This window comes from Pteronotus mesoamericanus, unplaced genomic scaffold (assembly GCF_021234165.1).
Source record: "Pteronotus mesoamericanus isolate MK-2021 breed Mesoamerican mustached bat unplaced genomic scaffold, CSHL_Meso_final contig_78, whole genome shotgun sequence".
Classification (NCBI taxonomy): Eukaryota; Metazoa; Chordata; class Mammalia; order Chiroptera; family Mormoopidae; genus Pteronotus; species Pteronotus mesoamericanus.
Window position 1 is genome coordinate 61318 of NW_026555258.1, and position 27157 is coordinate 88474.

The window sequence follows — 27157 nt, forward strand, 5'->3', positions numbered from 1 at the left end:
CCAACAAAGAAGCCAGCTGAACAGAAGGAACATCTGAAGCCATGACAATGGAAGAGACCAGGCAGCCAAAAGACGTCTTTCTATTTAAAAATTTTATTGGTCGGTTTTTTTTTAGAGAGAGAAGAAGGGAGGGAGACAGAGAAAGAAACACTGATTTTGTTGTTTTGCTTATTTATGCATTTATTGGTGGTTTCTTGTAGGTGCCCTGACCAAAGAGAGAACCCACAACCTTGGCCCATGGGGACAATGCTCTAACCGTCTGAAAAAACCAGCCAGGGCAAGAGTGGTTATTTTGATTTTTAGTTATACTTTAAAATATCTATGTATTTTTAGACAGAAGGAAAGGGATGGAGACAGAGACGGAGAGAAACCTCAGCATGAAAGAGACACATCTATCTGGTTGCCTCTCTTGTGCACCCCGAGGGGAAAGAACCTTCCCCCAGGGACATGCCCTGACTGGGAATCCAACGGGCGGCTTTTCACTTCACGGGATGACGCCCAACCGACCGAGCCACACTGGTCAGGGCGAGAGAGGCTTTTCTTAATGAGACAGAATCAAACCAAGGCTGATGCTGCCCAGCGTGTGTGTGTGCAGGTGTTGGGCAGCTGGTGCTGGGAACCAGGAGAGCCGCCCAGGGCAGGGGGCGAATGAGGGAAGTTTAGTTCACGTGGCGTCCGGGGAGGGAGAACGTCCAGGAGGGGAGGTGACCGGCCTTCACGACCGCGACAGAGCGGCGAGGACAAGCAGCCTCCGGCGGCTCTGCCGCGGTGTGGGTTCAGCTGAGTGACAGGTATAGACAATGGCTTACACTGAATTAGTAAGAGGGCACGTTGTGAAGAAGTAAGAAATAAATAGGGTCATTTCTAAAGTGGGAAATCTGGTGGTGGAATAGAAATAGGACAGTAACCTGAAGAGATGGCCAAAAGGAAGACGCCCCTGGAGCTCGCCCGAGGGACCATGCTGTGAACACGCGGGAAGGAGCCGGCACGGAGCACACACAGGACTGGCGGTGGGCGGGGGGGGAGGGGGGGCGGCGGTTGGCGGAAGTGCCTGTGGAGGGGCAGGCGGCAGGAGCCAAACCAGGCACGGGGCTGTTACCTCCCAAGGGAAAACAGCGGGACAAAGCGCGGGTTCAGTTTATCTTGTAACAAAAGACAACAAACCGTGACCAGCCCTCTTCCCCCAGCACGGGCCTCCCGGTCAGGGTGCTGTTAATAGATTCCGGAGGAAGACATTCCAAGTGGGGTGTTTTAAAAGAGAAAAGATACTGTGCTCCGCTTTCTCTTGAAGATGTCGGGGTTCTGCCGGGTATTCCGGGAGCCACGGCAGGGGTCCTGACGAGAGGGACGCACGTCTCGTCCTCAGAAACACGTCTGCACCCCGGTCTTGGCTGCAGCATGATCCACGGCAGCCAAGACCAAAACACCGAGCGACGCGTCTGCAGTCGGATGCGTGGAGGGAGCAGGCGGCCGTCCGTGCGTGACAGGCATCGTGCCGGCGCAGCGCCCAGGGGCCCTCGAGGGCGCTGTGCCACGTGCGAGGGGCCGGAGGAGGACTCGCACTGCGTCACCTCGATGTCACTTACGTTTGGCAGCTGGGAACACAAACCCACAGGAGCAGAGCGCAGACGGGGGTGGCCCGGGCGGGGGAGGGGGAGGCCGGCCGGGGACAGACTCCCAGGGACAGGCCAGTGAGCTCTGCGTGGTGACCACAGTTAACGGAACCGTGAGCTCCCGGGAAGGTCACTAAGGGAGTGGACTCAAGTGCTGTCCTCGCAGAAAGGCAGGCCCGGCATGGGGGGCGGCGGTGCTCGCGGCCTCCCTGCGGCATCGGTCAGGCTGCAGCACGCGTGTGCGGCAGATCGTCGTGCCCGGTCCCGGGGTGGCCGGCTCACCGGGAAGCGGCTTCAGGTCTCCACCTGTAGCCAGTTATCCATCCAGCTGCAAGGCAGCACCACTGGGACTCTTGAAGAAAACCGCCCTCATGAGGTGTGGAGCCCCTGTATTTGGTCCCCAGCAGGCCTGGGTGGGGGGTCCCCCTAGTAGGGAAGGGGGGTTATTTGCGATTAGCCCACCACCTGGCAAGTGAGGTGGTATCTCGGTGGCCGGCACTCAGGTGTTATTCCCAAGCTCAACACTAGATGGAAGCAGATGAGGGCTTTTCCTCCTGAGCTCTGCTCAGGTCAACTTACAAGTTGCACCCTTGATTGCAGCAGAGAATAGTAACTTTTCATGACACACACTCAGGTGTTGTTCACTGGCTGCCCACTAGGTGGCTGCAGACGCCAGGAGCCCGTCACAGGACACACGATGTGTGGTTCCATTTACATAAAATGCCCAGCAGGGGCAGATCCACACAGACCCAAAGTGCGTTAGGGGTGCCTGGGGCTCGGGGAGGGGAAGGAGCAGTGGCAGCTGAGTGGCAGGGGTCTCCCAGGGGGTGGAGAGAAGGCGTGGGACCCAGGCGGTGGCCCGTTGCAAATGCAGGGGAAGCTGCGGGGGGGCAGCCCAAGGAGTCACGGCGTCGGGCCAGGCGTCCCCGCGGGAACGCGGCACCTGCAGGAGGGCGCGGTAGGAGGCGGGGTCACCCGCACCCTGCAAACCCGTCACCGCGTGAGGAGGGCGCTCGGCCTCAGGGTCGGTTCCGGGACAGCTGGGTCAGACTACAGAACGGTGTTTCGCACCTCCGGGCGGGTGTGGAAGGCGAGGGGGCCTGAGGGCCAGGGTGAGGCTGGGGCCTGCGCCGCCCCCCGGGGAAGTGCCCGTGCGGGGCACACCGCCCTGAGCCCTCCTGAGTGGGGCACCTGCGATTCCTCGGGACGGCGGGGACCGGGTGACAGAGGAAGGGACTTCGGGCTGACGCTGGGGTTTTGTGTACATGAGACTTCACTGGAACTGAGGTTTTTCTGGGAGCGACCACGTCCACAGATGCCATGTGTGGTGGCACCGGCATGAGGCCCTCGCCTGACCAGGGCCCGGTGGCATCGAGGACCTCGTGAAGACCCCCACATCTCCGTGTATCGCGACCAGGCCCAGGTGAGCTGTGCGGACCCCACTGTCCACAGCGAGCCCCGCGCTGGGCACTGAGGCCGCCCCCACCACTGTGCGCCCACGTGAGCTTCCCCACGCCTTCCCGCTTCTGTCTTTTTACTTCCCTTCCCTTACACGGCCCCAACCCTAATCCTGACCCCCTAACCCTGCCTCTGACCTTAACCCTAACCCTTATTTTAATACCAATCTCTAACCCACAATCCCAACCCCTCCCCCCAATCTCTTAACTTTTACCTCCTAACCCTTTTAATCTTGACCATGACCTAACGCCTGACCTTGAACATGACCCAAAATCTGACCCTAAAACCCTGTGACCCTGACTCTATGCCAACCTTCATTCTTGACCCTGACCCTTAACCCCTAATCCTTAACCCTAACCCTAAACCCTGTTTTAAATGCCAAACCTCAACCTAGCCGAACCCTCTCCCTCACTTCTCACGCCCAAAAGCGAACTTACTCGGTCACCCAGACCTCACAGCCCACAAACCCCACCCCAACCCCCTCCCCCGCACTCCTCACTCTCCACACGGCCTTGTCTGCCTGCCTCTGTCTCCCGACGTTCAGCCCGACTCTCGGCCTGGTCGCCTCGCCGCCGACTGCTGGCCTCTTCGGCACCCGCCTCGCCGCGCACGGCCGCCCGTGCGCCCGCGGACACGCCGTGGTCCCGAGCTCCCTGTCCCCTAACGCTAACCTACTTCACACACACCACCCAGCAGCTTGGTGGAGTTTCGTTTTTTATTTTTTGCTAAGTTTTATTTTAATTCAAGGACTTTGCTTCATACAAAATGTCAATGTAGAAACAATAGCAGAATCCAAAGTTGGGTTGATAAATATCACTCAAGCAGCAAACTAGTCAATCACAGAATTTTTTTAAAAGTCCCAGTTGTGTTGTGTGGTTGGGACTTGTTTTTGTTTTTTTTCTTTTAACACTGTTCTTAAATATAAAGTTTTGCAACAAACTTTTGATTTATATCAAATATAATTAAAAATTAACAAATGATTACATTGTATCAAAAAGTACGAAGATATACATTGTCATGCATATACTTGCATATTGTATATGTGTATAAAGTTTACATGCACACGCAACTTGTTCAAACTACAGCCACTGCTCGAATGGTTCCAGGGCGGACGCGTGGTCGAGGCGCCCGAATTTGGCAACTCACTGAGGTCGGGGCGCGGAGACGCGACGGCTGGAAAAGGACAGTGCGGAGACAACACCGGAAGCCCGGGACACGCGACCCCACGTGCCAGTGCACACGCCCTGCTGCCCCCGCCGCCTCGGCGTCCGCAGGACCCAGACCGGCCGGCGAGGCCGCGTGGCTCTCGGAAGCGGGTGCCCCACCCCGTGTGGCCTGGGGGGGCGGCTGTGGCCCCGCACAGAACGAGACTGTTCAGTGACGGGCGGGGGGACCGGAGACGACACGTCAGAGCCCAGGACACGTCCTCCGCGTGGCGACAGGCCCCGCGCACCCGGGCGCAGCCCAGGCTCCGGGTCAGCTGCCCCGGAGGCGAGCGACACACTCGGCCACCTTCCAGCGTCAGGGTCGCGCCTCCCAGTAAGGGAACTACGACACGGTTTGGTCACGACCGTGCTGAGACCCCAGAACAGGTGGCGGTCTTGTGTTCCATCTCCAGTAAACGTGTGTCTTTTGTTGCATAGCCCTATGGGGGAACGGCGCCCGTCACTGTGACAACTCCACACACAGACACACACACACGGCCCAGGCCAGGGTTCTGCGCGGTGAATCGTGGGCTGCCAGGCAGTGGGAACACACACGAGGCCGCAAAGATCGACATTTCAAAACGCGAGGCCACACCAGGATCTGCTGTCCAAACGCCTGTCTCCACAGAACGGCCTCGGGGCCCCAGGCTCCACGTCCCACGGCGGCCTTTCCGCCGGAGCGCGCGGCCGGCGCTGGGTTTCGCTCTCCCCCCTGCCGCGGGCCTGGGCCCCACCCGCCGCCGCCGCAGCCGAGGTCCCCTCCACGACCACGCCCCCCAGGCCCCGCCCTCGGCTCGGGCGGCCCCGCCCTCTGCCCGACGCCCCCGCCTCTCCCGTTCGGTCTGAAGACACGTTCACAGCCACAGGTTCTGCTGGGCAGACGTCCATCCCTGAGGATCAGCATGGACCAGACCGGAAACGCCCCACACAGCGCCCGCCTGCGGTGCTTTCCGGAACATTCCACATGCAGGGGGAGCCGGGGAAGGAGAAGGCCCCTCACCGCCAGTCGCCCCGTCCTCCCGCTGGGCCTGGGCTGAGTGCTCTCAGCTGGCGGCGGCTTCCTGCCGGGGGACCGCGTACGGCAGCCCCCCACACGCCCAGGGCGGCGCACACGGCCTCGCGTCGCCACCCCCAGGAGCCTGGCGCCAGAGGACATGGAGGTCAGGCACTTGGTCGAGAGCAGCGAGAGCCAGGGGTCGGGGGCCACCTGGGCTGGACAGAGGGGGTCTCCTCGCACCAGGCACAGGGCGCCGCGAGGGGCCGAGGCCCTCCCACAGGTCTGCGCCCTCGGGGCCAGGCCGCCAGCTCCTGCCCTGGCCCCTGGCCCCACCGTGTCCAGGCTGAGCACACAGACGGAACTGACAAAGGAGGGACAGAGGTTGCGATTACAAACCAAAGCCACGCTTCCCGGGTTGGGTCCCTTTCCGGGCAGACGGTGTCTCGGGGGTCAGTGTGTCGGGCGGCATCGAGTCCACTCGCTGCTTGAGATTCAAACGGCCACGCGGGACGTGTGTCCTGGGGACGCAGCTGAGACCTGCACGCGGCCCCGGCGGGGCTCCGGCCGCGGCTGCTCCGCGCACCTCACGCTGGGGGACGGGCCGAGACCAGGCCTCCTCCGGGCCCACGCGGCTCCCCAGACGCTGGGGCCACCCCCGGGGACTTGGACTCGCAAGGTCCGGCTCAGCACACGCAGCCACGTCCCGTGTGGGCTCCGCGGCAGGCGACCCAGAGAGGGAGCGCACGGCGGGGCGGACAGAGCCGTGGGCCTCGGCCCGAGGGCTCCGAGTCCATCCAGCGGAGAAACGGGCCAGGAGCTGCGGCCGCCGCCTCAGTCTCCCCGAGCGCCCGGGAGCCCAGCGCAGATGATAAAACTCATCCAGTGGGACGGCGGCCGGGCGACGGGGTGGCGGTGCACCTAGCACCAGGGGTCTTGGTCGGGGTGGTGGTAGCTGTGCCGCGCGCGGCCGCCCGAGCTGAGTCCCAGAGTGCAGTGGTAGCCGTTGGGCACGCGGCGCAGGGGGTGGGACTGGGAGGTCAGGGAGGACACGTAGGAAGTCCGGGAGGAACGGCCTGAGTTGGTGGCCACAGCCTCCTCGAAGGTGAGCACGTCCTCAGGCTGAGGGGCGGCAGCGGCCTCGCTGTCCAGACGCTGCCCCAGGTAAGGGTCGGAGCCGATCCGGGAGCTGGGGGCCAGGGGCTGGCTGAGGGAGTCCCGCTGGAGCAAGGCGTTGTGCTCAGAAAGGCCCCGGCTAAGCCGGCCCGGCGAGAAGGCAGGCAGGCCGGTCTGCGCCCCCGCAAAGTGCACGGGCGAGGAGTGTGCCGTCTTGTAGGTGATGCTGGGGCGCGGTGTCAGTGGGGTCTGGGGCAGCTGCCTCCGCCCGCCGCGGCCTGGGGTGCTAGCACCAGAGGTGGACAGCAGGGGGCTGCCATTCGCGGAGCCGGCGCCCTACGGGGAAAGGGGCAGAGCGGGCGCCGTGAGCCGCGGGCACGGGGACAGCGAGCGAGTGGCGGGCTGGGGGACTTGGAAGGAGCGCGGTGCCGGGAGCCGAGGAAAAGCCCGAGGGGGTGAGGCAGGGGCGGGAGGGGCTCGGACCTGGGCTGGGGGCAGGGGCGGAAGGGGCCCCCAGGCCAAGGGGCGTGGGGAGCGGCAGCTGGGGCTGCCTCGGCGGACCTGTCTCGGAGGTCCCGGCTCCGGCCCGGCCGTGGGCGACGTGGGGTGGCTGCCGAGGGCGGGCCTGGGCTGCGGCGGCTCCCGGCCCCCGAAGCGGTCGCAGGAGTAGAAGCGCTGCTTCTCCGAGGAGGAGGAGGAGGGCTGCCTGCGCTCCTGGGACCGGCCCCGCTCCTGCCTGCGCTCCCGGCGGCCGCCTGCGGGCGCGTCTCCCGGGGGCGGCCCCGGCCCCGCAGCACTGCTGGGTGCTGCTCCGGGAGAGGAGAGGTCACCGCTGGGCCGGGCGCCCTGACCCCAGACCTGCGCCCCGGCCGGCAAGGGGTCCCGCCTGGCGCCCAGCCCGTGGCCGCCCCCTGTGCCGCACCGCGAGCGGGGTCGCGAGGCGCAGGCTCCTGGGGTCCCACCCGCCGGCGCCCGGGCCACCGCCACTCGAGGACCCTCGCACGCACCGCCATCCGCATCGGCCGACAGGCTGGGCCCCTTCTCCAGGGACTTCTGCTTCCGGTCCCGGCGGCGATGGCAGCGGTGGTGGTGGTGGGCGGCGGCCTGACCGGCGGGTGCGCGGCCCAGGGCGGCGTGGCAGAGCGGGGCGGCCCGGGGGCGCTGGGGCGCCAGCGTGGAGATGGAGCGCTTCATGGGGCTGGCGTCCGAGGCCGGCTGCGCGGGACACGGGGCGCCCCGCCTCAGAAGGGCCTGGGGAGGCTCCCGGCCGGGCACACGGCAGAACGGGCCCTCGGGAGGGACCAGCCACCGTCCCGGCGCCTCCCTGACCAGCCCCACCAGAGACCACCCTGCCTACAAGAGCATCTGCACAGCGCGCTGCGCCGGGGGCGCCCTGCCTCCCAGGCCAGTGGTGCTCCAAGTGCCACTGGGGACAGTGGGCAGAGCCACCGTGGAATGGAGAGGGACAAGTCATCAGAATCAAGTGCAGATTAACTGCACAGAGACACAAACCGCAAGAAGGTCGGGGTGGGCCTGGAGGAGCCGGGCAGCCAGGGCTCCGGCGGGTCCCCTGTGGGCCGCACGCAGCCACCGGCCGAGGGTCCCGCACCTCAAGCCAGCCCTTCTGCCCCTCACCGGCCTGGCCAGGGCCAGCAGTGTCCCCTGACACGGCCTCAGGTCTGCAGGTCCCTCCCTGCATCCTTGTGAGAGGGGCTGGTCACCAAAGGGGCCACAAGGAGAGGGGCCAGAGGGGCGTGGCCTCCAGTGCCCAGGAAAAGACTGGCCAGGCCACCCCGGAGCCTCTGAGGACTCAAGAACACCGCGGGGAAAGGGCGGCCGGAGGTGGGCAGCTCCGGGGCGTATTGTGGGGTGGGAGGGAGGAAAGGCTGCATCAGGGATGCAGGCTGTGTGCCCCACTGCTGGTGGGGGGCTCTCGAGACCAGCATTGCATCTGGGGGTACCCAAAGGAGCTGACAGCCACACAGCCGGGGAGGCTCCACCCAGGTCTCCTCACCCCTCGCCCCCCGCCCCGCCCCCCGCCCCGAGCTCCCAGACCACCCACCTGAGTCCCTGCCGCCAGGCGGGGCATGGAGGCGGCTCGGCCCTGGCTCTCCAGCCCGGGCTGGGGCTCCCCGTCAGCGCCCCCCAGGGCCGTGCTCTGCGCCTGGACGTCCACAGCCTGGGGGCACAGCAGCGCTGCCCAGTCACGCCGGCCCGCGCTCCCCCTCCTGCCCCGACCCCCACCCCAGCCGGCCGCGCCCGCCCCCGTCCATCCGTCCCCATCGCAGACCCCTCTCCCCCGCCGCCCCGCCTCACACCCACTCCCAGTCCTGGGAGCCCCCTCACTGGTTTTCCCGGCTGCGCCACGGGGATCTCTGTGGAGTGGCCACGCTCCAGCGGGGTCCTCGCCTCGTAGGGCGCCTCCTGGGTCCTCTGGGTGGTGCCCCAGGAAACAGACTCCTTCATGCCACTCTCCTGGGTTTGCCTGTGCAGAGGAGAGGTCTGCGCTGTCAGCTCCGAGGTCTGAACGCAGCAGAATGTCCACCAGGACCGGGCCCCCTTGCCAGGAACCTCCACCTGCTCATGTGCCGGCCCTTCCGAGCAGGCGCACCGCGAGGGACGTGGACCCGGCGCTGGGGTGCAGAGGGGACCCTGGCCGCCCATCCAAGGGAAGCCTGGGCCCAGCCCCTCCTGGTCGGGAACGTCTGGCAAGTTCCTCCGCCCCTGACTGGGGTCCCGTGTGCAGCGGAGGCAGGGGCCGTCGGTGGCAGAGACGGGACCACGCGTGTGCAGCGTGCCGAACGCACAGTAGCTGAGACGGCCGCCTGCGCCGGCCACAGCCCCTCCAGAGCGCTCCCCGTCCGTACCTCCGCGCGCGCCGGCTGCTCCTGACCTCCTGACCCCCTTCAGGCTGGGCTCGGGGGCCGCCCCGCGGGGAAGGCCACCCGCGGCACACTCGGCGCCGGCCGCCGCCCCCCCACCCCCGCGCCCCGGGCCTGTCTTTCTGTCCACGTCTCCCAAGTGGCACCAGAGCTGCCTGGATCCTGCGGCTCGAGCCCCGGGCAGCGCTGCACACACCCCATCAGTTCAGGGGGGACCCTGCTGGCCATGCTGACAGCCACGCCCGCTGCCACTGGGCTGTCTGCCTCTCCCCAGAGGGCAGCAGTCTGGGCACCCGCCCATCCCGAGTTGCAGGGCTGGTGACGTCAGGGACCCTTCGCAGTTCCAGGTCCTCCGACCTGCCAGGCTCTCCCGGGGTTCTGTGGAGGCTGCCCCTGCTGCATCGCCCCCTGCACCCCGAGACCTCAGGCCTGGCCCATGGGGTCCCAGGAGAGGCCTGAACACCTCCACCCTGGCCCTCCTCTCGCGCCCTCCCAACATGGAGAAGCCCAGAGCCCAGATGTGAGAATGAGCTGTCATGGGCTCACGGCCCCAGAGGAGCTGGCCCAGGCCCAGGCCTGAAGCACCGCCAGGCTGGCCCTGGAACCGGGAAAAGCGAGGTGGCGCCAAGTTGCGGCAGGTCATCACTTGGCCCAAGCCACTGACTCCCAGTCCGTGACCCGAGACACAGCTTCCAAGACCACCCTGTGAGACGCGAGAAAGACCCCCGCGCCCCTGCGCCCCCGCGCCCGGCCTTGTCCCCGAGGACGGAGCGCTGCGGGGCCGGCCCCGCTCACGCCCCAGCCTGGGCCAGTCGCTGTCTGCAGATGGGGGCCTCGGCGGGCCCGGGGGCGGGAGGCTGGCTTGGGGGACCCCGCCCTCACGGGGAGCCCAGGCCGGCCACCGGCAGCCACCCCGCCGCTGCCCGCTGTGCATAGACCGTGACTGCCACTTTACGTGATTTCGTTTGGGGTGGTTCTTTGCCAAGAATCATGGTGGCAAGAAGTGTGTGATATGAGAGGATCTTTGTGTACAAAACTACAGTTGCTTCAGAAATCGATACCAGAACGGAGACGTGAGAGGAACAGGCGCCCTCAAGGCGGCGGGAGGATGGGAGCACTGAGGCCACGGACAGAGGGGCGAGGCCCCGCGGGGGGACAACGATTCCGGAACAGTCTGCAGGCGGTCACGTCCAGCGAGGACGGAGAGGCCCGGACCCCGCGCCGGACAGAGACGCGGCGCGCGTGGCCGGAGGCGACAGCTGGGGCCGGGCGGTGTCTCCGCGCAGCTCTCGGCGTCGGGGGACACCTCCCAGAGCGCGCCACGGACGCCCCCGGGGACTGGCTTGCGGAGGACTCCCGTGGATCCCCGGCGTGGAGGCGGGTGCGGGGCCAGCCCCAGAAGCCGGGACGGGACTCCAGACCCCTGTCCTGAGTGCTGCCGGGGGGGCCCTCCGAGCAGGGAGGTGGAGGAGCTGGGTGCCCGACTGCCCCTCGCTGTCAGCCCAGTGTGCCCCCCCAGCCCCCGCCCAGGTCCTCACCCCCACCCGGAACTCACACGGCCCCGCCGTTGCTGAGGGAAGCTGCGCTCTTCTGCTGGAGGAACACCCGGGCTCCCCGGAGCACGGCCGGCTGCGTCTGCTCCAGTGTGGCCTTCAGAGGGTGGAACAGGGACACGGGACCCATCTGCGGGCGGGCGGGCAGAGGCGGCGCGCTGAGGGCTGGGGCGCCCCCGACTCCTCTGCCCGCGGGGCCGCAGCGGCCTGCTCCCATCCCCCTCGGCAAGGGCAGGCCGGGACCTGCTCCCGGTCTGGTCTGGGAGCGACTCCAGGAAAACCGCTGCACTTCCTGGAGCCTCAGTTTCCCTGCCTACGAAGTGTGGGGATGGGGTGCAACCACGGACAGCGAGGGGAGCTCCTCCCGTCATCGGCTCTAACCGCCCGGCGGGGGCGGCGGGGGCCCCGGTGAGCCAACTCTGAGGAAACGTCGGGGCCGGGGGGACACCCGTGGCAGGCGGGGAGCGGAGGGCCACACGTGGGCGCCAGGCACGTCCCTTCCCCACGTGGGCGAAGGCCCGAAACCTCCAGGCCACTTGCTACGCAGAGAGCCTACGGGTTAGGGTTCGGGTTACACTGGCCGTGTAGGGAAGGTGTCACCTTCGGGGAGTGACATCAGGAAGGCGGGCTCCCGAGGCACGCCAGTCAGTGTCGCGCGTGGAGTGAATGGTGGCCCTGGGCCCATCGGTCAGAACCTCTTTGGTCCCTGCCGGTGTCCAGGGCGCACGCGTTCTCACATCTCCCAGAACGGTCCCCTCGCGGGCCCTCCATGGTGCGTCCCCCACCCCCTAGAATGCAGCGCTGCCCCAGCCTCTCTCCTCGGCCCTCGTGCCTTTTGCCCTGACCATGAGCACCCTGAGTCGGGGGCTCCTCAAAACCGCCAGGCAACCCGCTGAAGGAGCGCACACAGGCTACAGAAGGCTTCTGGCTCTGGGGCCAGAGGGGCGGCTGGAAGGGCCCCTCCTCCTTTTCCCGCCTCGAGAGGGGGGCTTCCCGCTGTGCTCAGACACCCGGAGGGCGCCAGAGCCTCGGTGGCCTCGGGGAGTCCGGCCGGTACCTGAGACAGGCCCCCCGGAGCTTGGTGGATTTGGTCTCTGCTGGTTTTGCTCTGTTTGTAGAAGTCGAATATCATCAGAGCCGCGTAGACCTTCCCGACCGTCATCTCGTCCGCTGGAGGGGAGAGCGGGCAGAGGGGGAGACACAGAGGCCCAGGCTTGGGGGGGACGGACGGCGGGGCCGCAGGCAACGCGAGGCGCGGCGGGGTGAGGGCGCGGCGGGGCGAGGGGGCGGGCCCGGAGGGCTGGCGCTCACACTCAGGCGGGAGCCTGGGCTTGGCCAGAGAGGCGTACCCCCGACCCCAGCGGCGCCTCCAGACCTGGCTGCGCCCCACTCCACCGCGGCCACTGGGCCCTTCCCGAGGAGCTGCCCGGCTCTGGCCGGGCCTCAGTCCCCTCCCGACAAGTGCAGTCAGAGCCCGGCTTGAAGCGCCTCTCTAACTGGTGGTGTCTGCCCGCCTTTTCTCTGGGTTTTTTGAGATGGATGCCCCGCCCAGGCCTCCCTGCTCGGCCTCTGGGTTCCACCCAGAGGGGCTGCGGCCCCCACTCACGTTTATGGGGCGGCACCAGTAAATCCAGGGTCTTCTGGGGCAGGTTGGCCCACACAGAGGAAATCTCCTTCCTCAGCTCTGCATCACACTGGTGCTGCTGGGTGCCGGCTGGGGAAGGGCGGGTGGGAGGGGGAGAGGGTGTAAGTGCCCCCCGCGCCCCTGGGGACCAGGCGGCGCTGGGCAGGTAGGGGGAGCCCACTGAGGGGGAGAAAGGGCGGGGACAACGCGAGGAGGAGGTGCCATGGAGGCCGGTCAGAGCTGTCCCTGCTGGGCGTGCGTGCGTGCGGCGGGAAGGGGCGGCGCTGCGGGCGGGGAGGGCACGGTGATGCCCGCGCCTCGGCCCTCCCCTCAGTAGCTGCGGGGAGCCCCCGCCCACTGCCAGGGGCTGTTCCCAGAGGAACAGAACCAAAGGAGCCGCCCCCGGGGGCACAGGGCCACAAGCACGAGCAGGAGGGACGCCAAGGGGGAGGGAGGCGAGTGTCGGGGGCTGCCGTCTGCAGCGGGGTGGTCAGGAGAGGCCTCGCGCGCAGGCGGCATGTGTGCATGAGGCCCTGGGAGCAGAGAGGAACGCTCTGTGTCACCTGGGGAGCCAGGCGGGCAGGGCAGGGCCCGGGGAGCAGCCATTGGCCTTTTCCTGACGTCAGGGTCCTTATGGCGCACTTCCCACCGAACAAAGCTCACACCGTTCACTCAGCCCGCTCTGCGAATTCTGGGAAATGCCCACGGGGGTGTGTCTACCACCACCACCAAGACGTGGAGCCCGGCACCGCTGCCCGCGTCCCTTGGACCCTCCGCCGGCCCTGGGCCGTCGCTGACGAGCTTCGTGGGCCCACTGCGCTGCCTTCTGCAGAGCGCCACACAAGCTGCACCGCGCAACGCACCGGCTTCGGCTCCGACTCCCGCACTCGGCCGGACACGCGCGGACACCCACATCGAGGCGCGCACGCGCAGTCCGCCCCCGCAGGCTGCTGGGCACTGCCCCGGGGCACCGACAGACCACACAGTGTGTCCGCCCGCTCGGGGGATGTTTGGATTGTTCGCAGTTTGGGGCAGCTGTCCCCTGCATCCCGGCTTCTGTGCAGCTGTTTTCGCTTCTCCCGCTTGCTGTCGCAGGGACGATTGCTGACGTCCGGCGTCTGCGCGCCGCCCCCAGCCTCCACGGGCCTTCTCTGGTGGTGTGACTGCTCCAGTCAGTTGCCTGTGTTTGTTTTCCTGCTGCTGAGTTGTAATCTGGAAACCGTTCCTCTATCAATGTGTGTTTCAAAAATATCTTCTCTGAGTCTTATGCCTGCCATTTTATTTTCTTAAATATCTTTTGAGAAGCAAATTTTTAATTTTCATAAAGTTCAACATATCAATTTTCTCTTTTATGGCTCATGCTTTCTGTATCTTAAAGTAATCTTTACCAAACTCAAAATCGCTAAGATTTTTCTCCTGTTTTCTTCTAGAGGTTTTGTAATTTTACGTTTCTGTGCGGGATCCATTTCCGTGATACAAGGTCACTTTGGTGGAAGGTGAAAGGCACATGACCCAGACTCACGGTGTCCCTCCCCTCACGGCTGAAGCGCTAACCCCCACGCAACTGCGCCTGGGCCGAGGCGGGATTACGGCGAAGCGAGGTCCTAGGGGCAGGGCCCTGCCCCACAGGACGGGCGCCCTGAGGAGCAGGGGCTGTGCTCAGTCTCCCCGCGCTCTGAGAGGAAAGGCTACGTGCGGACGCTATGGGAGGGTGGCATTGCACAGGCCCCACAGCCGGGCCCCCGGGGGACCCTGCCTCCCCGGAACCCTGATCTCGGACTTCCAGCCTCCAGACCAGGAGGAACGAATGTCTGTGTTTAAGCCGCCCAGTGACAGTATTTTGTTACAGCCGCACAAGCTGAATAAGACAACAAATGTCAAGGTTTTAAAAAAAATTGGCACATAATTGTCTAAATTTCTCCAGCACCATTTCTTTAAAAAAGATCACCTTTTGTCCATTAGGTGCCTTTGCAACATCACTGGAAACCAGTCGGCTCTGTACGGCGAGTCCCTTCCTGGAGCCACTGCTGTCCCCACCACGTCCTGGTCTTGCCACCGGCACCCCACATCCTCATCGCTGCGGCTTTGCAAACGTCTCTGACTGTGGGAGGGGGAGCTTTCCAACTTCCCTCTTTTATCAAAATTGTTTCCGTTGATCAGGTTCTCTTCCTTTTCTACATTCATTTTAGAATTGGTTTGTAAATTTCCACCCCAAAAGCCTGTTCTGATTGGGACTGGGCTAACAGTAATTCTGAGCGATATCAGAACAAATGACATCGTAACAATGTTGAGTCTCCTGATGCACGAGCACAACATACAGCTTGATTTATTTAGGTCTTTGATTCCTTTAGTCAAGGTTTTGAAATTTGCACCATACAAATATTACACATAGTTTTTTGAGTTTCCAGCAATAAGGAAGCATTTCATGGTTTTTGTGTGACTTTAATGGAACTTTGTTCCAATTTCAACTGATAACTGATATAAATACTGACCTTGTATCTTGTGACCTTGCTATACTCACACATTAGTTTTGGTAACTTTTTTATGGTTTAAAACAATAGAAATATGTTGCCTTGGTTCTGAAGACCAGAACTTCAGAGTGAAGGTACCAGCAAAGCTGTGCTCCCTCCAGTGAGAGGGAATGAAGGCCCTTCCTGGTCCCTTCTTAGCTTCTTCTGGTTCCCAAAAATCCTTGGGGTTCTTTGGCTTGGAGCTGCCTCAGTTTTATTAACATTTTATTAGACTTTTTTGGATTTTCCTCACAGATAATCAGCCAACTGCAAATAAAAGGAGTTTTACTTTTTCCGTTCCAATTCCTACACGTCATTTCTTTTTTTTTAAAGATTTTAATTATTTTTAGACAGCAAGGGAGGTAGGGAGAACGGGAGACAATCATCCATGTGTGGTTGCCTCTCGTGCGCCCCCTACTGGGAACCTGGCCCGCAACCCAGGCCCATGCCCTGACTGGGAATTGAACCAGTGACCCTTTGGTTCACAGGCCGGCTTCAGTCCACTGAGCCACACGAGCCAGGCTTCATTTCTTTTTCTTGACTTATTACAATGGCTAGGACCTCAAGTATGATTTTGGGGGGGGAAAAATGGTGACAGCAGACATCCTTGTTTCTTGGCCTCAGAAGAAAAGGACTCCGTTTTTTCTTTTCTTGTTGAGTATGTCATTAACTATAGGTTTTCATCGATATCCTTTACCAGACTGAGAAAGTTTCCTTGAATTTCTAGTTTATATAAAATTTTAAAAATCATGTTTGTTTAATTCTGTCAAATGCTTTTTCTGCATCAATTCACATAATTGTGTAGTTTTTGTTTCTGACATATTAAATTGATTGATTTTTAAACTTAAAACAAACTTGCGCCCTAGGATAAACCTTGCTTCTGTCACCCTGTATTTTATAGCGCGCACGCGCGTGTGTGTGGCTAGATTCAGTTTGCCAAAATTGTAGTAAAGATTTTCCTATTCATGAGAAATATTGGTTTTTAATTCTTTTTCTGCAAGGTGTGTCCAGAAAAAGTCCAGCCATTGTTCATATAACAAGAATGGTTTGTGCGACATCGATGTCACCTGGCAGCCAAGGAGAGTGGCCTGGAATGCATATGCGTGAACAATGGTGGCTTCACTGCGCTAGTCCATGGGGGCGGTAGACACCGTTGAGTGTGCACGTGCACTGTGTGGCCGTCACATTCAAAATGACTGAGCAAGTAGAGCAACGAATCCGCATCAGATTTTGCGTGAAGCTTGAACATTCCTCCATGGAAACTATTTGGATGATTCAGAAGCCGCAGCTGTGGGCACCTGGTGATCGGCAGCTTCGTAAAGACAACGTACCCACTCATGCGTCACCTCTTATGCAGTTTTTTGGTTAAACACCAAATCCCCCAGGCGACTCAGCTCCCCTATGGCCTGGATGTGGCGCCCTGGGACTTTTGGCTTTTCCCAAAACTAAAGTCGTCTTTGAAAGGTAAGAGATTTCAGACCATTGATGAGGTTCAGAAAAATACAACAGGGCAGCTGATGGCGACTGGGAGAACTGTGTGACATCCCAAGGTGCCCGCTTTGAAGGGGACCAAGGTGTCCTTGTCCTGTGTACAGTGTTTCTTGTGTCTCATGTCTTCTTCAATAACTGTGTCTGTTTTTCATGGCACGGGGCCGGGTATTTTCTGGACAGACTTTGTGTCTTTGTTCAGTTTTGGTATCAGAATAATGCCAGTCTTGTAAAAATAAGTTGAGAAACACCCTCTGTTTTTCTGCTTTCTGGACGGGTTTGTATGGAATAGCAGTATTTCCTCCTTCACTGTTTGGCCGACTTCACCGATGGTGCTAACTGGGCCTGAGGTTTCCTTTGTCAGGCTTTTGACTTTGACGTTAATTTCCGTAACAAACATAGTACTGCTCAGGTCATTACATGTCAGGTTGTCTATTCTTGAATAAGCTTGAGAGCGTGTGTCACGGAATTTTCCCATCCCGTTAGGTTCAAGGTTCGGACGTAGAGTCGCTCCCGCACGGTCTCCGTCATCCACTCAGTGTTGGCGGGCAGAGGCGCCATGTCTCCTCTTCCATCCTTAGCGCCATTTTTCTCTCCTGCTGGTCCAGCTAGAGGTCTGTCGGCTTCATCGGTCTGCTCCCTGACTTGACTGTTCTGGCCCTGAGTGGGGGGAGGGCCGGCGGGGCAAGCGCACCGCACACCAGGGAGAGGCTGCCGGACAGCGGCTGGGGCCAGGAGGTGGCCGTGGGCGAGGGAGGGACAATGATGATCGTATTCTGGATGTATTTTGAAGGCAGGGTCAGAAGATGAGGTAAGAAGTAGGATATGGATCAGAAATGGGGTAAAAAATAAAAGATATGACCCAAGTTCTGTCTGGAGCCCCTGGAAGAGCGGTTTGCGCCGCGGCTGGAGGACCGGGGGGCGCAGGTCTGCGCACGTGAACTCCGGAAGCTTCCCGGGCCTTGCGTGCAGCGGCCAGCGGCCCACGACGCGGAGGCTGGGCGCTGAGGAGGCCTGGACTCGCCACCCGGAATTGGGAGGGAAAGCTGGGATTTGCAGCATCGAAAGCCATGGGAGTAAACGGAGATGCCGTCAGGGACCGGCAGGTAAGTTGAACCAGGAAAAGAGACATAAAAGGGGCTCGAAGAGCGAAGAGCGGGGGCGGGAACTGAGAAAACGCCCCGGCTGGGGAAGGGCCTGTGCAAGGAGGCTGAGAAGGCGGAGGCCAAGGGGAGGTTAGGGAGGGCGGGAGTACGTTGCCGCGGCGACAGCGGCGGGAGACCGGGACAAAGAAATCAGAGACCGCACACAGCAGCCTCTCCAGGAGCTGTAGGGAAGTCGAAAGGGGGAAGAGCAGAGTGTTTCAAGGACGGGAGACAGAACAGCACGTCGGTGTGGATACAGATAACCCGGTACCGACAGAGCACCCACGAGGCGAGACGTGGGGTGGGCGGTGGGGACAGGACCCGTGTGCAAGGCGGAGACCGGCCCGGACTCACCCGTCACAGGAGTCGGCACAGCTCAAGGGTACAAGTGCAGGGAGCAGGGGTGTGGGGGGCAGGGGTGGCGCAGGCCCCCCTCTGGTGACTCCAATTTTCTGTGTGGAGGGGAAACTGCCATCACCCCAAGGGTGGGGGTGAGGAGGACGCGCCAGAGCTCCATTCTCTCCCTGATGTGGCACAAGCCGCGCGGTCTTCTCGGCGAGCCCGGGAGGGGCCTGGCGTCGGGCTGGGCTCGCTAGGGAGGGCAGGCGGGGGTGGCGGGGCCACGGGCGTGGGGCAGGCTGCGCTCCGCTGCAACCGGCAGCAGCCCGGGCGACCCGGACGGGGCTGGCCGTCCCAGCGCCCCCCGGCGTCCTCGTAGGAGCAGGGAGCACCGAAGAGCTGATGTGCAGGCTGTCATCGCCCCGCCCCGCACGCCCCCCGGCCCCCAGCCGGGGGCTCCCGAGGGCCCTGCCCCAGCACCCCCCGCCCCAAGGCGACCGTGCTCACCTGGAGCCAGCTTGATGTCCAGCGCAGTCCGGATGAGAGCCATCAGAGTGGAGGTGAAGTGGACAGTCATGTCCTCGTTGGAGATGGGCATGTTCATGCGAACCAGGCGCTGGGGACAAGGGGGCGGGTCAGGGCCAGGCCTCCCTGGGGCCCCCCCCCAGGGCCACCCCGTGCTGGAGGCCCCTGGAGGCGGCCCCTGCAGGGGCCTGGGACGGAAAGTCGGGCGGAGCAAAGCTTTGCCAGCATTCCCCTCACCCTGCCCCACCACCTGGCCAGCACAAGTCCAGGCAGAGACTCGCACCCTGGGGCCGCCAGGGGCCTGAACTGCTCTGAAGAACAGGCTTCCCCAGCCAGGGACCTCCCGCCCTCCGCCCAGGAGGTGCCCAGCCTTGCCCTGGGGGACGGGGTCCGGGCTGCATCCCAGGACAGCCCGCAGACGGCAGGGAACACCCCTCCGCTGCCAACCCCATCCCTTCCCGCCACGGCCTGGAGCCTGGACAAGGGGCGGGTGGCCGGGAGGGCAGCCTGTGCGGCACCCCTCGGCCCCAGGGAGGCTGTGCTCTCCCCGCCCGGCCCGCAGGCCTGGCAGTGACCAGCTGCAGGTGGGCCGACCCAGAGGGGCTGGGACTGCAGGGCTCCGGTCTGGCCAGCTGCTGGGGAGGGCGGGGCGGGGCGGCGAGGACCCTTCTGCAGGAGGACACGCCCTCCGGCCAGCCGGGAGCAGCCCCTCTGCAGGTGCGGAGCCCCCTTTCTTCTCCCCAGTTTCCAGGAACAGAGCAGCTGCGTCTGTGCTGCACCCCTGGACACAGCCAGGAGCTGCCCAGGGCCCGTGGCTCGGAGGGCTCACGCGCCCCCCAGGAGGAACAGGGGCGCGGTGCGCCTGCGCTGTCCCGGGCGCGGAGGGGCCCCGGCCCCGCCGGTCCTTTCCCAGCAGCCTCTCGCCCCTTCCACAGCACGGGAGGTGGAGGCGGGGGCCCTGGGCCCTCCCCGGGTCTGCTGGCCCTCTGTCCCCAGCATCCTGGCCCCCAGTGTAACCTTCAGCCTGATGGAAGGCAAGTGCCTGCAGCCATGAACCCGGGCCCTGCCCCTGAATGCTGGCAAAGCCCCACTGGGACATCCGATCACGGTCCCAGGACCTCACAGAGCACCTATGTGGCGCACGCCAGGAAGCACAGCTTCCTGGAGCACCGCGTCCCTGCAGACCAGCACCGACGGCCGTAGGAGAGGTGGGGGGGTCCTCTCCAGGGGACTCAGGCATCAGGGAACCACAGAGGAGGAGCAAAGCAGGTGATTTCCAAGACAGGAGGGCTCCGTCCAGGGCACCTTCCCCCAGAGGGCCGGGCATCTCGGTGAGCAGCAGAGGACCAAGGCCCCAAGAGACAGACACACAGGCCTCGTGCGCTGGGCCTAGATCCTCTTGGCTGCAGCACCTGGTGCGTCTCCTGCCCCCTCCCCAGCTTGCCCAGCCCACCCGCCCCCCACCCGCCCTGGCCTCCTCACGCCCAGAACCGGGGAGTTGGCCAGCACAGCAGGGGCAGGGCTCCAAGGCCACCAGAGGCCCTGCGGCCCCCCGGCCCTGGTGGCGGTGCAGACAGAGCTCTCCTTCTTGGGAACAAGGCCGCGGTGTTGCATGCAGGGCCCCCAGGCAGCCAGACACTCATGCCGGGCAGGGGAGACTGAGGAAGACGCCAGAGGCATCCTCTCGGCCCCCAAAGGCTGTGCTGAGCCAGGTGACAGACAGGCCCAGAAGCAGAGCTCAGAGACAGACAGCGTGGACAGCACCAGACAGACAGGAGCTCTGGTGGGAAGCTCACTCAGAGAGAGGGAGACGGCAGGAAGGCTCCAGACACATGCTGGCCGTTTGCGGGGAGCACGGGGCTGGGGGAGGGCTCTCGGGGGGTGGGCGCTGCAGGAGACAAGGGGTGACAGGGTGCACGGGCAGGTGGGACGGGGTCGGGGCTGGGGCCGTGTGAGGAGGAAGACCTGGCGGGGTCCCTCAGCTCGCCCCCTTCCCGCAGCTCAGCCAGCTGCCTCCTCAGCGATGGGGGGGCGTCACCGGGCCACGGGGCCTGAGGCTGCGCCCCCCGCAGCAGCCCCCGCGGGGCGCCTCTCCCTGCCCTCCTTCCTCGCAGGCCCCTGTGGGCCCGCGGAGCCCTGCAGACAGGCGTCCTCCCCGGGCCGCGGCCGCCGGGCCTGGGGCGTCTGCCGGCGTGTGGCCGGGTGGCGCTCCCGCTCAGACCCCTCTCTCCAGGGACGCCCGCTGCGGGGGACGGGGAGCCCAGGGTGGATGGGACCGAGCCCAGAGCAGAAGCCCTGCCACCCAGGCCTGCGCTCTCACTCCGGGGAGGGGGAGGGGCAGCGAAGGCAGGGGACGCTCTGTCTCTGTCTCCCTGGGCCTCTCAGGGCTCCGGCCGCCTGGGGACAAGGGGCCGGTGCAGAGACACCACCGTGTGTCCGTGTCCCTCTGTCTGGGAAGGAAGCGGAGAGGGCTGGGGCAAGAAGAGAACACACAGTGAGACAGCAGAGTGGCAGACAGACAGACGGACAAGCCCCAACAGGAGGCGGGAGGCCAGCCCCAGCACAGACAGCCTCTGGGGAGCAGGGTCAGGGTCTACCTTGTACGCCACACGAGCCGGGCATTTCTTCCCCAGCCCCAGGGGCGGGGACATGTGTTTCAGCATCTCAAACATGTCATTGTAAGTGATGCGCCCGCTGGCGACCCGGCCCAGGGAGGCGGAGGCGGAGGGTCCGCGGGAGGGTGTGGGGGGCGGGAGGAAGCAGACAAGAAAATAGATCCAGTTAACCGCGGCGGAGGGAATGCCGGCAGTCAGGGCACGAAAGGGGGGGTCTCTGCTCCGCTGGTGCCGCGTGCCCCCGCCTCCCTCCGCACTCCAGCCCCGCGCCGGCAGCGGCGGGCGGGCATCAGGCTCATGAACGTGGAGGGGGAGGAGGGGCTGCATTGGGGCGGCTTGGGGCGGCCGACTTGGGCTTCGCGCCTTCAGACACTGCAGGCCACGCCAGGTCGGAAAGGGGCCGGCCCCCGCGCGGGGAGCAGGCCGGCAGGGCCGCGGGGCCCGGGGCCCAGAGCCGCCGCGGACACGCCAGCTGCCCTTGGCGCTCGGGCTGCTTCCGAGTCGGCTGATGGGCTGAAGGACGGAGAAAAGCCCACAACAAGCGGGCAAACCAGAGCAGAGCCGCACTGCTCTGCAAGGAGCCCTACGGCTCCAGACGCACCACAGGGGGCGAGTCCGCTCCCAGCCCAGAGACGCCCGAGGCCGGCCCAGGGCAGCGCGGCTGCTGGGGGCAGGGCTGGGCAGGGAATGGGGGCTGCGCGCAGGCGCGGGGTGGGGGCGGCCACGCTTGCCCCCTCCTCACGCTGCGCCAGGGCGGGGGCCAGCACGCGGGCTACAGCTCCAGACTCAGGGGAGTGTCTGGGGGCCAGTGACGGCCTCTTCCCCACGGAGACAGGCCTGAAGCCTCATCGCCGTCGTGGGCCTGCCTGCAGGACCCGTGTAGGGTCCCAGAGACACAGCCATGTCCAGCCACCGGGCCTGGCCCGCTGCCCAGGGCTCCTGGCCTTGGCACGCAGGTCGGTCCAGAGGGGAAGCAGCAGGGCCCTCTCCTCTGTCCTCTGCACCCCCAGGGACCAAAGACCCCGGGCCGTTGGGCTCTCCCAACCCAGAGGGGCGGCTGCTCCTGGTCTGCTTGTGCCCACGCCCCCTCTTCCAGGCCCGAGGCCTCCAGCTTCTGTGACCGTAAGCCCACCCTTGAGAGCCCGGGGGGAGGGGAGTGGGTGGAGAAAGCTGGGCGAGACCTGGCCCCCGGCCCCCACCCAGCAGCCGGCAGCGGAGCTCACCGCCCAGCCAGAAAGCGCTGTGTGCACTGCGTCAGGGGCTGTCTGTCCCCGCCCGCTGGAGGGCCAGGGAGGTTAGCCGGGGACCGAAGCGTCCAGGAGTTGGAGGGCGGGGCGGGAGGAGAGACAGGTGAGGTGTTGTCATTCCCAAACCAGGCAGGGAGTGTGTGCTCTGTTTAGTTTCGGGCAGGGAAGAGTATGTCAGATGGAGGCTCTGAAGTTGCAAACCTTGTAGGCCAACCTACGAGGGCAGTTCTTCCCTAAGCCAACAGGTGGCGCAATACAACGCAACAAACTGTACATATCCTTATAATGAATCCGGCAACTGGAAAGGAAACATCACAGGTTACGCAACCGAGGCTCAGGCGCCCATCCCTCCGCCCACCCGACCTGCCGGGGGCTGGACTAGCAGCTCCCTGGTGGGGCCTGGGGCGGGGAGACCCCAGAGCAAGGCAGGGCACAGTCGGTGAGCTCTGCGCACACACAAGCTTGGTCCCACCCCTGCCCGGCACCCACCAGGCCCCCGGCAGCCCTGCCCGCAAGTGCCTGGGCCCCCGGGGCTGACCGGGCTGTCCCCGCCTCCCTGACCCAGCACCCTCCCCTGGAATCTGGGGTCCTGCAAAGGACCCCTTGCCCCGGGGTTGGCTTCTCTTCCCTGCACTATGTCCCCGGACCAAGCAGCTCCAAACATGAGGCCTTACTTCTGGGAATGGGGGTGGAAGGACGAGGTCCCACCCCAGCCGCGCCCCAAGCGCGCGCCGGCCTCCCAGGGCGGGGGGCGGCCTCCGTCCCCGGCCTGCTCCTGCCTCGTCGCCCGCTCGCCGTCACCCTCAGGTGCCGCCAGAGTGACAGCGTCGGCCTGGCCCTGGCACCGGGATGCGAAACCATCCCCAAGTCTATGAACCGAGGTCAAAGCCACGTGTCTGACCCAGCCGACGAGGCCTCCCTCTGCCGGTCCCTGCCGCCCTTCGCCACGGCCTCCCCTCCAGACACGCTCGGCCCCCTCGCCCGCACCTGCCGCTCTGCAGCTCGGTCCATCCGCCCGTCCTGCCCCTCCCCTGGGCTCAGACCCCACCCGCTCGGACTCACCCTCCTCAGAGACACCCCGACCTCACGCTCCGGCTCCCCCTGCAGCGGAGACCCCTGGACCCCGGGACCCGGCACACGAGACGCTCCGCGCGCTCGCTGGACGGGCGGACGTCGCTCGCAGTGGGCGGGGCTGGGATGCTCCTTGGAGTCCACACCCGCCACACAGTGTTGCGGCAACAGGGGAAGCGGCAGCTCCAAGCCTCCTCCTCTGCCCCAGCAGCTGTGGACGTGGGCACGCGTGCACGCCCACACACAGGCACTCGCACGCAGCGCACGGGAAATTCCGCGAAGTCCTGCTGCTGCGCGGACATCTCCCCAAGCAGGAGGGCCCGGCCGAGCGGCCTCCTGGGGACCGAAGAGGACGGCGCCGGCAGCCGCCGGGGGCCCGCGAGCCTCCGCGCGCGTCTGCCCTGCTCGGAGGCCTCGGTGGGGCCTTCCCGCCCGGCGTCTGCAGCGGCCTGCGTTTCCAGCCCCGGCCCTGGGAGCGGCGAGCAGTGGGGCTGTAGCCGCACCTCTGCCCGGGGGCCTCGGGGTCCTGTGGGCTGCCGGCGGCCACCCTGGGCGGGGCTTCCACGGCGCTGGCCGCCGTCCCTGCCCCGGCCACGGCCTGGGCGCCCTGCCTGCGCGGCCCCGTTCTGGCGGGGCCTCCGGGCCGCACCGCCCGGCCGCTGCCCGTCAGTCCAAGTCCCCTCCCAAACAGCCTGTTTCTCTGCAACACAGTCTCCTCCAGATAACGAGGGGCCGGAAACAGCAGCCCCCAGGCAACCGCGTCGGGATGAGTCCCCATCCTGCCGGCGTGTCCGAGAGGCCCCGGCTTGGGCGCGGCCACCCTGCCCTCTGACGCGACGGGTCTTTCGGACCAGAGCGCCCGGGGCCACCTCTCCGTCCGGAGAACAGGCCTCTCCAGGCCCCGGGCGCAGCCACCCAGACCCTGAGACGGGACTCGGGCCCCGCCCGTGCCCCTCGCAGTTTTCCGCCACGGGGGAAGCCCCCTGGGCACGGCCGGGGCCTCCAGGTCGTGCTGGCCGGAAAGGGCCGCGGGCGGCGCCTGCTGTACCCCCACCGCGCTGCAGCGAGGGGCGGCTGGCTGATGCGGGGGTGGGGGGGCGGGGGCTCAGGGAGCCCTGAGCACTGTCTGCCTGTGGGGCTCCACTCAGAGGGGCAGGTGGAGCCCTGGCGCTCGCTCACCTCAAGGACATGAGCCCCTGCTCAGCCTCGGCCCCTCGCGGGCCAGCGAGGGGGACAGGGAAGGGCCGTGGGCAGGCCCGTCTGCACCCGGGGGCCAGGGCGCTCGGCCCCCCCACGCCCGCACCCCTCGCGGGGCCTGCCTGAGAGGCGACGAAGGAAGGAGCAGGGCGTGAGCGGCACGCGGGGCACAGGCGGGCGGGGACCCCGAGCGAGCGGGGCTCCCCCAGAGCACGGCCTCAGGGCCGCTCGACCCGAACCCCCTTCAGGGGGCCCTCACTCTTCCTGGAAACGAACCCCCTGCCCGCACACGACATGACAGAGCCTGTCCACCGCGACCGAGGGGCCTCACACACACTCGACTAGACCCTTCCTGGCAGCCCATCAGGTTTCAGCTGAAGTCGCCACTGTTTGCAGCCCGAGCAGGGGACACAGAGAGGCACGTTGGCCCCCGTCCCCGAGAGACAGAGCAGAGCACCTGCGCCTGCCGGGGGAACGCCCCACGGCCCACGAGGCCCCCGAGCTCCAGGAGGAGGAGGAGGCCTGAGAGACTCCCCTGCGATCTCCACGACCCCTTACTTGATGGGCTATTTGGCAAGACCCCCGAGCCTCACAAAGGCCCCCAAAAGGTTCCACAGCGCCCAGGTAACATCCTGAGGGCTGGACTGAGGTTTCAGAGAGGGTTTCTGAGTGCGAGGAGCTTCTAGAAGCACAGGGAGGGTGAGAGGAGAGTGCTGCCCAAGAGGGAGGCCCAGCGCCCCCCACGCGGAGCAGGGCCCGTGGGTCCCCGCGGACCATGGAGCGCAGCACCGCACTCACCACGCAGCCGGGTCGTACTCAGCCCAGACCCTGATGAACTCGTCCAGGTGGTGAGGCCCTAGGATGGAAGAGTCCCGCGTAAGGTACTCAAAATTGTCCATGATCACAGCGACAAAGAGGTTCAACATCTGCAGGACAGGAAGGAGAAGAGGTGACACACAGAGACCTCAGCCTGCCTCTCCCAGGCCCCTCGCCCTCCAGCCGTGAAACATCAACGCAGACACTGAGGGTGCAGACCGCCGCCCCGCCCACCTGCCCCGCAGCAGCCCCGCCTCTGAGGTCCAAAACGAGCCACAGGCGGGCAAGCCTCCGAAGGCTGCTGCTCCCCGGCTCCACAGCGCCGCCCAGTCGGGCCCCTCCTGTCTCCTGACGGTGGTCCCTGCTGCTGTCCCGCGATCCCCCCTCCCCCCGAGCGAGCCCTCCAGGCAGCAGTGACTTCGAGAGGAACAGTTTGCTCACAGGAGGCCCACAGCTCAGTTCTCCTTTTGAGCCGACTTGAACTTCACACAACAGGCGCTAACCATTTTGCAGGGGCACTCAGCACGCTCACAACCCCAGGAAGACGCCTTGTGCCCCGAAGGCGCCCCACCCCCCCGCCCCGGGAACTGCCAACCTCCTCTCCGCATCTACAGATTTGTCTGTTTGGGATGTTCCCTAGAAAAGGAATCATGCAATGGGACCTTCTGGGTCGGGCTTCTCCACTTAAGCGTGATGTTTCTGAGATTCATTCATGTCGCAGGCAATGTGTGTCGGAGAGTCGTTCCTTTCCGTGGGCAAAATGTCCGGTTACAGGCAGAGACCCCATAGGATGTCTCTCCGTCCATCCTATGGCGACGCTGGGTGGTCTCCACCTCTGGTCCTTTCGGTTAATGCTGCTATGAACTTTCACGCACAGGTTTCTGGGTGGACATTCCACTTCTCTTGGGTGGAACTGCTGGGCCATATGGTACATCTATGCTTCATTTTTGGAGGAAATTCTAAACTGTTTTCAGAGAGGCTGCTGTTTTACATTCCTTTCTGGAAATGTACAAGAGTTCCTCTTTCTCCATGTTCTTGTCCTCATTTGTTATTTTCCATTAAAAAATTATTATTACCACCATCCCAGTGGGTATAAAGTAGTATCTCATTGTAGCTTTGATTTGCATTTCCTGAATGACCAAAGATGTTGAATATCTTCATGTACATGTTGGCTGTTTGTATGCCTTCTTTGGGAAAAGGTCTATTCTGATTCTTTGCCAATTCTTTTTAAAAAAGATTATTTATTTTTAGAGAGGCAAAGAGAAGGAGAGAAACATCCATGTGTGGCTACATGTCACGCGCCCCCCACTGGGGACCCGGCCTGCAACCCAGGTGTGTGCCCTACACTGGGAATCGAACTGGCGACCCTGTGGTTTGCAGGCCGGCGCTCATTCCACTGAGCCACACCAGCCAGGGCTCTTTGCCCATTTTTATATGGTCTTTTTGTTGTTGAGCTAGAAGGGTTCTTTATATATTTTGGATATTAACCCCTACAAGATATGTGACCGGTAAAAACATTCTCTCCTAGTCCTTAGAGACTGTTTTTCACATTACTGATAATGTATTTTGATGCAAAAAACTTTTTGAGTAGTTTCGCTTACCTGTCTTTTCTTTGTTGCTTGTGATTTTGGTAAGTGTGAGGTCTAGAAGACTTTCCTTCCACATTTTCTTGTAAGGGTTTTATAGTTTAAGCTCCTCTGTTTAGGTCTTTCATTGATTTTCAGTTAATCGTATCTAGGAAGTGAGGTAAGCGTCCAAC

At 64.0% G+C, this 27157-nt stretch overlaps 1 protein-coding gene across 1 annotated transcript in view; it reads right to left on the minus strand.

Annotated features, from left to right (window-relative positions):
- Window positions 1-5948: 5948 nt before the first annotated feature.
- CACNA1B (calcium voltage-gated channel subunit alpha1 B) overlaps window positions 5949-27157 on the minus strand; it is a 122700-nt gene continuing 101491 nt past the window's right edge. Inside the window, exons 37-47 of the mRNA XM_054584744.1 lie at window positions 25381-25508; window positions 21050-21146; window positions 18435-18543; window positions 12428-12535; window positions 11879-11991; window positions 10824-10951; window positions 8733-8871; window positions 8449-8565; window positions 7394-7601; window positions 6948-7192; window positions 5949-6722 (exon numbers count right to left, since the gene is read on the minus strand). Of these exons, the coding sequence (XP_054440719.1) occupies window positions 6192-6722; window positions 6948-7192; window positions 7394-7601; window positions 8449-8565; window positions 8733-8871; window positions 10824-10951; window positions 11879-11991; window positions 12428-12535; window positions 18435-18543; window positions 21050-21146; window positions 25381-25508 (1923 nt within the window). The 3' untranslated portion in view covers window positions 5949-6191. The remainder of the gene's footprint in view (window positions 6723-6947; window positions 7193-7393; window positions 7602-8448; window positions 8566-8732; window positions 8872-10823; window positions 10952-11878; window positions 11992-12427; window positions 12536-18434; window positions 18544-21049; window positions 21147-25380; window positions 25509-27157) is intronic.